This window comes from Chiloscyllium plagiosum, chromosome 16 (genome assembly GCF_004010195.1).
Source record: "Chiloscyllium plagiosum isolate BGI_BamShark_2017 chromosome 16, ASM401019v2, whole genome shotgun sequence".
NCBI lineage: Eukaryota > Metazoa > Chordata > Chondrichthyes > Orectolobiformes > Hemiscylliidae > Chiloscyllium > Chiloscyllium plagiosum.
Genome location: NC_057725.1, coordinates 41,305,521 through 41,316,390, shown reverse-complemented (window position 1 = coordinate 41,316,390; position 10,870 = coordinate 41,305,521). Strand labels below are relative to the sequence as shown.

The 10,870-nt window shown below is 40.0% G+C and overlaps 1 protein-coding gene across 1 annotated transcript in view; it reads left to right on the top strand.

The window, feature by feature from the left end:
- The window catches only part of lrp5 (low density lipoprotein receptor-related protein 5), a 180,143-nt gene that overhangs the window by 161,539 nt on the left and 7,734 nt on the right, over positions 1 to 10,870 (top strand). Inside the window, exons 18-20 of the mRNA XM_043705916.1 lie at positions 1,805 to 1,915; positions 3,863 to 4,099; positions 5,098 to 5,237. Coding sequence (XP_043561851.1) covers positions 1,805 to 1,915; positions 3,863 to 4,099; positions 5,098 to 5,237 — 488 coding nt within the window. The remainder of the gene's footprint in view (positions 1 to 1,804; positions 1,916 to 3,862; positions 4,100 to 5,097; positions 5,238 to 10,870) is intronic.

Genomic DNA, 10,870 nt, shown 5'->3' with positions numbered 1-10,870 from the left:
CTCAGTGGTGGGCAAGTTGTTGGAGGGAATCCTGAGGGACAGGATGTTTATGTATTTGGAAAGGCAAGGACTGATTAGGGATAGTCAACATGGATTTGTGCGTGGGAAATCATGTCTCACAAACTTGATTGCGTTTTTTGAAGAAGTAACATAGAGGATTGATGAAGGCAGAGCAGTAGATGTGATCTATGTGGATTTCAGTAAGGCATTCAACAAAGTTCCCCATGGGAGACTGATTAGCAAGGTTAGATCTCACGGAATATCGGGAGAACTAGCCATTTGGATACAGAACTGGCTCAAAGGTAGAAGACAGAGGGTGGTGGTGGAGGGTTGTTTTTCAGACTGGAGGCCTGCGACCAGTGGAGTGCCACAAGGATCGATGCTGGGTCCTCTACTTTTTGTCATTTACATAAATGATTTGGATGTGAGCATAAGAGGTACAGTTAGTAAGTTTGCAGATGACACTAAAATTGGAGGTGTAGTGGACAGTGAAGAGGGTTACCAGATGGGTCAATGGGCTGAGAAGTGGCGGATAGAGTTTAATTCAGATAAATGCGAGGTGCTGCATTTTGGGAAAGTAAATCTTAGCAGGACTTTGCAGGTTCATAGCTCCTTGAAAGTGGAGTCAAAGGTAGATAGGATAGTGAAGAAGGCGTTTGGTATGCTTTCCTTTATTGGTCAGAGTATTGAGTACAGGAGTTGGGAGGTCATGTCGCGGCTGTACAGGACATTGGTTAGGCCACTGTTGGAATATTGTGTGTAATTCCGATCTCCTTCCTATCGGACAGATGTTGTGAAATTTGAAAGGCTTCAGAAAAGATTTACGAAGATGTTGCCAGGCTTGGAGGATTTGAGCTATAGGGAGAGGCTGAACAGGCTGGGGCTGTTTTCCCTGGAGCATCGGAGGTTTACAAAATTATGAGGGGCATGGATAGGATAAATGGGGTCGGGGAGTCCAAAACTAGAGGGCATAGGTTTAGGGTGAGAGGGGAAAGATATAAAAGAGACCTAAGGGGCAACTTTTTCACACAGAGGGTATTACATGTATGGAATGAGCTGCCAGAGGAAGTGGTGGAGGCTGGTACAATTGCAACATTTAAGAGGCATTTGGATGGGTATATGAATAGGAAGGGTTTGGAGGGATATGGGCTAGGTGCTGGCAGGTGGGACGAGATTGGGTTGGGATATCTGGTCGGCATGGACGGGTTGGACTGAAGGGTCTTTTTCCATGCTGTACATATCTATGACTCTATGACTATGACTCTCTGCTGTAGTTTTCTGCCTTTAGGAGAAAGACAAGAGAGGATACTTTTAGGATAATTGCTTCACCTTATTTTGTCCAAATGAAGTAAGATCACAAGGCTATGTTTATGTTCAGAGTTATCACTGAGATGCTCACGTGATGACAGAGCAGATTGCAATTTTTTCCCTCCTGAAATATGTCAAATCTGGAGGTTAAGTGTTGGGTGACTATATAACATAATTAAATTTCCCCAACTGAGACATCAAAGACAAGAATGATGCTTGTAATACTGTTCTAGTGAAGTTATTCACTTTTGGACTCATAGCTGACATTTTCTGACTGTCTCTCAAATGAGTTTTCAAATACGAAAGATCAGATTTCAGAAACACTGCAAAACAAATGTAAAGTTTCTCGTAAATGGCAGGAATTTATTTTGGAAACACTTCATTCTCCATTTGAACTACAGAGAATGTCAAACTGGCCAGTTTTCAGGATTTCGAAACATTTAATCACTTCATAAAAACCTAGTTTGATAAATAACTCACTTTATCTTAATTGCAGTGATTTGCCGTTCTAACCAGTTCCGCTGTAGTAGTGGTCAATGCATTTTGAAGAAACAGCATTGCAACTCAGTTCCTGATTGCCATGATGGCTCAGATGAACGTCTTTGTGGTTAGTATCTGCTCATCCAACAGTGTGGGAGTTTTGAACTTTTGTGACTCTTGGGATACAGTGAGAAAGACATGGATTGATTCTTGAAGCAGAACATGTAAAAAATTCTTTTTGAAGGTGATCCAACATTTGTTTTAAAAAAAATCCCTTTTATTATACTCTTGTGATCATTTAATGTGATGAATGGAAAGTTCCAATTTTTCTACACTGTGTTTCTGCTTCACGTACACCCATGGTTAGGTACTGTTGGTTAAGGGCTTCAGGAGCCTGGAGCATCCTTGTGATGATGTCATAGGACACAGTGTATAAATAGTAGTGTGTGCACAGAGTTTGACCAGTCTACACCCCACACAAGCATGAGAGAAAGCCTTAAGACAAAATGGATATGTACAGACAAAAAAATGATAAGATCAGAGCTGGATATTTCATGGCTACCATGTATAATACTATTTAGTATTTATGTAAATAAATAGTGTTAATTTGAAGTTTAAGTCTGAAGACAGTTCTTGACTTCGTCTTCTCTTCAAATAGCCCATTCTTGAACCCAAACTCATGGTGTGGCATCAAACCACACAATAAAAAGTATCCAACATATACAGTCGGTTCTGATATAATAACATAGTTCCATTCTCATGTGATCTTAGGTTATAAGAAAATCACGTAATAGCCACGCCATTCAAACTATTGAGGCTGGAAGCACTTTATAGCTAATATGGGTAAAGAAAGTTTGCATCCTACAAATAATGGTCTAAATTCTTCAATCATGTTAAACCCCATTCGTGTTGAAGAAATGCAGGGATAGAAGAGCTGACTGTATATTTCTGTAGTTACTGTACATGGGCAGCACGGTGGCACAGTGGTTAGCACTGCTGTCTCACAGCGCCAGAGACCTGGGTTCAATTCCCGTCTCAGGCGACTGACTGTGTGGAGTTTGCACAGTCTCCCCGTGTGCTCCGGGTGCTCCAGTTTCCTCCCACAGTCCAAAGATGTACAGGTCAGGTGAATTGGCCATGCTAAATTGCCCGTTGTGTTACGTGATGGGGTAAATGTAGGGGAATGGGTCTGGGTGGGTTGCGCTTCGGCGGGTCATTGTGGACTTGTTGGGCCGAAGGGCCTGTCCACACTGTAAGTAATCTAATCTAATTTCTATTCCACAGTTAGAATGCTACTAAATTAATGCAGCTCCAACCTTTGTATGAAATGGATATCACTTAAGGCTCACTTTTATGCATGTCAGGTTAATCTTCGTGTGTAAATAAATCTACTGAGTGTCTTGCTTTCTCCATTGGTAGTCTGCATGTTTATGCAGTTTTGAAGAGGTATAATGGCTCATTTTAATAATGCAGGTAATGATACTAAAAATTACCAAAAATTTGGACTTAAATAAAGCCTTGGATTAGCTCATCCTCAGAACCTCCCAGTGATGCCTCAAATCCTTTTGATGTGCATTTACTTTTCTTAGGTTAGCAAACAAATTGTTTCCAGTAAGTTTCCACAAGCAATAAATGAGATGGATGAAGTTAGTCTGTTACTAGTTAAGGAATCATGTTAGCCATAGCAGTGTTTCTGTTTTGAAAGATGCCACAGGGAGAATTCATTCACCAAAACTAGACAGGCTAGATATTGATTTAACATCTCATTTTCAAAAATGTAATGCTTCCACAGTGCTGCAGAAAAGTATGAATTTATGTACTAACTCATTAATTGATCTAGAACGGAGAGTGCTACCAACTGAGCTAAATGGGCATTTGCCATTTTAAAACTGACTTTTCATTTTTCTCAATGTTATTCAGAGTGCTACACTCCAGTTATTACACATGAAGACCTTCAATTGATTTTCTGATTGTATTTAAGTTAGGATTATATTTGTTATGTAAGTAGAAAAGTTAGTGGAAAATTTTATTTTTGAATAACTCATGAGATAGTAATCTGCTTTCTTCCCATCAGAATTAACTGAAGCTTCAGTGAATGATTTCCAGTCTCACAGCAGTGCAATTGGACCTGTTATTGGTATAATCCTTTCACTCTTCGTAATGGGTGGAATGTACTTTGTCTGCCAGCGAGTTGTTTGTCGTCGTTACAAAGGACCTAATGGACCTTTTCCACATGAATATATCAGTGGAGCCCCACATGTTCCCCTTAATTTCATTGCTCCCAGCAGTTCCCAGCATGGCACTTTCACTGGTGAGGACTTCTAAAGATTATCCCTCATTTTAATGATTGATTATAGTGTTGTTTTGGGATGATTGTGAATGAGGTACAATTTTTGTGTTTCTGAACAATATTCCATACAAGAAAATCTAGGAGCTTAGAATATAGATTGAGTATGAACATGAGAAAAGATAAAAACAACAGTAGCTAGATGGAATACATCAGAAGCTAGAGAGACAATTGAAGAGAGCAGTGTCATAAAGTAGAAAAGTTTGTCCATTTAGGATAAATCCCAACAAAGGATGGCAGATGTAATGTAAGAGAAGAAGGATGTAGAGAGCCAAAAATTATTTGTGAAGTTGGAGATGTGTTAACAACCAGGAAAAACCAAGTTTGTAACAAGGAAAAGCTCAAAAATGTTACATTCTATCCACTTACTTGTATGCTTCAAAAATTGGGCGAAAGCAAATATTGACAGAAGGAAATAGAAAGCCTTTGAAATGTGGATGCAAAGAAATATGCTAGAATTTCCAAAGACGAATGAAGAGATTCTTGAAATTGTAAGAACAAAACGACACTAGAAGTAACATGCAGATAAGTAGATTTTTGATAAGTTTATATTTCAGTCATTGGGTCAGAGATGAAAAGTTACACCGATCTCATCTTAAGGACCAAGTGGAAGGTAGCAGAAAGGCAGCTTGACCTAGACTTTGTTGGATTATGCATGTGTTGGTAACAGGTGAGCATAACATAGAATAAGAGCAGATCTCTTGACAAGAGTAGTTATACACAGCAGCAGTTATAATTACGATAATATTGACTTAAAATGTATAAATAATTAGATTTTATATTGCTAAAATAACGAACAATATCAACAATTTTCAATGTATATGCATATTTGGTTTTATAAGTATGAGTTAATGCAATGTGATGAGCTTACAATGCTTATTTAATGATTTTTTTTAAAAAAACTGATTGCTCCTTGAGTGTTTTGTGAAGATATTGTAACATTTTTGTTTTATCCTGTATAGGTATGTCATGTAGCAAGTCCATGATCAGCTCCATGAGTCTAATGGGAGGAAGCAATGGGGCCCCACTATATGATAGAAATCACGTGACTGGGGCCTCCTCTAGCAGTTCTTCAAGTACAAAAGGAACTTTCTATCCACAGGTGCACTCTCATCTTGTGTTCAATATCCACATCAATTGGTGGAATGCATCTTCTCAAAGCTACAGTATTCAGCTCATACATTTAAATAGAGTGCATTCTTAAACAAAGATGCCTTGTAGATTGAAATGAAGTTCATTTTATTTTTTAAAAGTCAGTGCGATTGAGAACATTTAATGTGGATCTGGGTTCCTCCTCTGTCAATTTATAATGTAAGTCAGTGAGGAGGAGAGAATGTATCTGCAAAGGTATGTTTATAGGTTAAGTGAATGGACAAAAATTAGGCATGCGGAGTATAACAAGCAGTTTTTCCACTTTGATGGGAAGAATAGGAAAAGCAAAATGCCACTTAAATGGAGAGAGACTTTAGTGTGTTTGCACATGAATCACAAAATGTTAACATGCAGGTTCAGCAAGTAAATAGGAAAGAAAATGGAATGGAATGTTGGACTTTGCATGGGGAAAATGGAATGTAAAAATTCAAAAATCTTACTGCAATTCTACAGAGGTTTGATGACACTATATCGAGCATACTGCGTGTCATTTCAGCCTTCACACTGAAGGAGGATTTACTTGCATTGGAAGCAGTTCAGAAAAGTTTAACGAGTCTGATTTTCCTGAAATTAAACAGTAGCCCTTTGAGATAGGTTAAGCAGGTTGGACCTATACCATTAAAGTCTCAAAGAATGAAATATGATTTTATTCAGTTCTAAGTGGCACAGTTTCAAAATTAAGGATCTTCCATTTAAGAAAAGGATGAATAGGACTTGGTGTGCAATACAAAGTCCCTAAAGGTAGCAGTATAGGTAGATAAGATTGTAAAGAAAGCACACGGAATGGTCTCTTTCACTGGAGGTATTGAATACAAAAGTAGAGGTATGATGCTGAAACTGTATGAGATAGTGGTGAGGCCACAACTGGTGTATTGCATGCAGTTCTGATCACCACATTACTGGAAGGATGTAATTGCTCTGGAGAGAGTGCAGAGAAGGTTTACTGGAATTTTTCCAGGGCTGGAGGAATCATACAATCCCTACAGTGTGGAAACAGGCCCTTCAGCCAAACAAGCCCACACCGACCCTCCAAAAGGTAATCCACTCTGACTCATTGCCCTACTGCCCTACATTTACTTCTGACTAATGCACCTAACCTACATACCCCTGAACACCATGGATAATTTAGCATGGCCAAATCACTTAAGTTTCCACCCACAATCCAACTTTGGCCATGCTAAATTATCCATGCAGTAGTCAGGAGTAAATGTAGAGCAGTAGGGCAATGAGTCCGGGTGGGTTACTCTTCGGAGGGTCAGTGTGGGCTTGTTGGGCCGTAGGGCCTGTTTCCATACTGTAGGGATTCCATAATCCTATGAATTCTCTTTGGATTGTGGGAGGAAACTGGAGCACCTGGAGGAAACCCATGCAGACACCGAGAATACGCAAACTCCACACACACAGTTGCCCGAGATTGGAATTGAACCACTGAGCCACTGTGCCTCCCAATTGTAGCTATGAGAAGAGATTGGAGAGGTTGGGGTTGTTTTCCTGGAAACAGAAGGCTGCAGGGTGACCTGATTGAGGTATACTAAATTGTGAGGAGTAGAGATATTGCAGTTGGGTTTTCAAGGCTGAATTGGACTTAATTTTAGTCTTTAAAGGAGTTGAAGGGTATGGGAAGCAGAAAGGAAAATTGAGTTAATTCCTCCCCCAGTTGAATGGCACAGGAGGCTCAATAGGCTAAATAGTCTATATCTTATGACCTTATGTGATAATATCTTATCTTGGAACTTTTAAATGTCATGGCATGGTGAAAAAGGGAGTATACATTGTTGAATTGTCAGTGTCCTCTGCTCCAACCACATTCATTCACTGTTTGTCTCTGTTCTCTTCTTTCTTGTCCTTCTCTCTATCCTCATTGTGTTCCCTCTCTCTCTCAACCTCACTATTTGTTTGGTCACCATCCTTGTATCTCCATTCTCAATGTATGTTGCCCTCTGTCTCTTCTCATTGATACCCATGCCAAACCAATCAACAAATTTGTGATGTTGTTTTTAATTAAGTATTATTTTGAAAGTTCCTGAAGATAGAATAGAGAAACTCTGACTACCCAGCGCATAAACCATTTTCACCACAAAATATACTTGAATCACCACCACAATTTTATATTACAGGTTTGTGTGGTTTCTAACTATCTTCCTGATGTTTACTATTCCTGTAAGGCGATGCAAGTTCCATTACATGTTTTGTATTCTCTTAGAGTCATTGTCATACAGCATGGAAACTGATCCTTCAGCCCAACCAGTTCATACTGACTATGCTCCCCAGCTAAACTAGTCCCACCTGCGTGTGCTTGGCCTATATCCCTGTAAAGATTAGATTAGATTACAGTGTGGAAACAGGCCCTTCAGCCCAACACGTCCACACCGACCCACCGAAGCGAACCCACCCATACCCCTACATCTACCCCTTACCTATACTACTGGCAATTTAGCATGGCCAATTCACGTGACCTGCACATCTTTGGACTGTGGGAGGAAACCGGAGCACCCAGAGGAAACCCACGCAGACACAGGGAGAACGTGCAAACTCCACACAGTCAGTCGCCTGAGGCGGGAATTGAACCCGGGTCTCTAGCGCTATGAGGCAGCAGTGCTAACCACTGTGCCACCGTGCCGCCCCCTTTCCTATTCATGAACTTATCCAAATGTTTTTTAAATGTTGTGATTATACCTGCATCCACCACTTTCTCTGGCAGTTTACAACTACTCTCTGTAAAATAAAAGTTGTCCTTCATGTCCTTTTTATATCTTTCTCCTCTCATTTTTAAAATATGCCCCCTCGTTTTGAATTTCCTCCCTGACTTTTTCTATGCCCCTCATGATTTTATAAATCTCAATAAGGTCAACACTCAACCTCCTATACCCTAGTGAAAAAAGTCCCAGTCTGTTTTTGTATCTCAACCCTCTATTCCCAGCAACATCCTAGTAAATCGTTTCTGAACCCTTTCAAGTTAAATAATACCCTTTCTATAATAGGAACTGCTCACAGTACTCCATAAGAGGCCTCACCAACATCCCATATAACCTCAGTGTAACATCCCAACTCCTATACTCCAATGTTTGAACAATGAAGGCAAGCATGCTAAATGCCTTCTTAATCATCCTTTCGATATGTGATGCAAATTTCAAAGAATTATGTACCTGAACCCCTAGGTGTCTCTGTTCTAAACCACCCAGATCCCTACCATTCATTGTATAATTCCTTTCCTTTTTTTATTACCAAAATGCAATATCTCACATAAACTCTAGCTGCCACTCCTCAGCTCATCCTTTTGTAATCTTAGATAACCTCCTTCACTGTCCACGATACCACCAAGTTTGGTGTCATCTGCAAACTTACTAACCAGAGCAAATTGTATGTTTGGATGACTGAGAGCTAAAGTGCCTTTTACTTTTAGCAAAAATGTTATATTCCAAGCCTTTGAAGTAGAAAAATTGCACTGAGTATCTACCCACACTGTCTTTTTGTTGTAGTGCCAAAGTATATCAGGTGTGGACAAGGGGTGTAAGATTCGTTTAAGATTTCTCACCTTCGAAAGGTTCTTCTCTTAGATTTCTATTCTATTAGAAAATCAACTTGAAGATTTCTATTCTATTAGAAAATCAACTTGATTCTGTACCTTAACTGTCAGTGGTATATTACTTTATGCTGGCAAACTCACTTTTCGAGATGAAAGAATTTGAAAACAATTTTAACATTGAGATGTTGACAAGCCAAGAGTTGATGTAGATTAGCAAGCACAGGGATGATGAGTAACAGAGACTTGATGCAAGTTGAAATACAGGAAGTAGAGTTTTGGAGTGTGGAAGATGTGGAGCTAGTTTGGAAAGCATTTAAATAAAGCTAGATCCAGAGATAGATGACATGAGGACTGGCTGAGAGATTAATAGGACAGAAAAAGGTCTTGGTTACCAGGAAGATCAGTGGTAAATATCATTTAACCCTGAAATGTGTGAGGCAATGTACTTCAAAAGAAGTAACAAGATAGTAGAATACTTGGCGAATGGCAGGATACTAGGGAGCTCAGAGAAAGAGAGATCTTGGGGTGCTTGTCCATAGCTTCCTGAAGGCAGCAGGACAGGTTAATAGGGTAGTTAAGCGTGCACGTGGGACATTTTTCCTTTTTTCAATCATGGCATAGATTATAAGAGCAAGAAGGTTATATTGGAGCTGTACAAAACTTTGGTAATCCACAGTTGGAAACAGTATGGAGTTCTGGTCACTGCAGTATAGGAAAGATATGATTGCACTGGAGAGGCTGTAGAGGAGATTTACAAGGATGTTGCTTGGGGTGAAGCAATTTTAGCTATGAGGAGAGGCTGGAAAAGCTCAGATTGTTTCATTTGGCGCGGGGAAGGATGAGAGGGGACCTGACTGAGATTATAAGATTGGGGGGGCAAGAGGTAATTAGGAAGCAGCTGTTTCCCCTTAGTTGAAAGGTCAGTAATGAGGGGGACATAATTAAGGTGAGAGGCAGGAGGTTTAGAGGGGATATGAAGAAAGAATTTTCACCCAGAGGATGGTAGGAATCTGAAAGCACTGTCTGGGAGTGTAGTAGTAAAGGACGGAAACCTCACAACCTTTAAAATGTATGCAAATGAGTGCTTGAACAGTCATAATATTCAAGGCTATGGGCCTAGTGCTGGAGAGTGGGATGCGTATTGATAGGTCAGTGCAGACTCTGTGGCCTGAAGGGCCTCTTCTGTAGCTGTACAACTCCATAATGAAGGCATGGATGAAGGTTTCAGCAGCATGTGGGCAGAAGTATGACTTTAGTGAGGTGATGATGACTTGACTGTATGGCCTTCATATAATAGGTGTGTTGCAGATTTTATTTCTGTACCCTCCCCTCATTGCCTTCTGAATCATGCTTTTGAAATTCTGACTGTGTCACTCAAATGGCTAGTAATAGTGTATCACCAGACAACAAGGCAAAGTTCACTGGAAAAGACATTTGAAGAAAAGACACCTTCGTTTAGTTCCACTATTCATGGTTAAGTTCAGTGTACCATTCGCAGATGACTTGACAAAGCTCATTTACTGAAGAATCAGCTCAGAAGCAGTAGAGGACAGGTTAAAGAAGTTATTTTAAGTTATATTTAAAATAAATCTATAATAATTTTAGTTGTTTCATTATTTGGCCTTTAATAATAGCAACAACAAATAACATTTATGTAGCAATTTGCATCAGTATTTACTGTGGAAAAGGATATGGAAGATATAGACTGTAGGGAAATAGATGGTGACATCTTGCAAAATGTCCAGATTACAGAGGAGGAAGTGCTGGATGTCTTGAAACGGGTAAAGGTGGATAAATCCCCAGGACCTGATCAGGTGTACCCGAGAGCTCTGTGGGAAGCTAGAGAAGTGATTGCTGGGCCTCTTGCTGTATCATCGATAGTCACAGGTGAGGTGCCAGAAGACCGGAGGTTGGCAAACGTAGTGCCACTGTTTAAGAAGGGTGGTAAAGACAAGCCAGGGAACTATAGACCAGTGAAGCTGACCTCGGTGGTGGGCAAGTTGTTGGAGGGAATCCTGAGAGACAGGATGTACATGTATTTGGAAAAGCAAGGACTG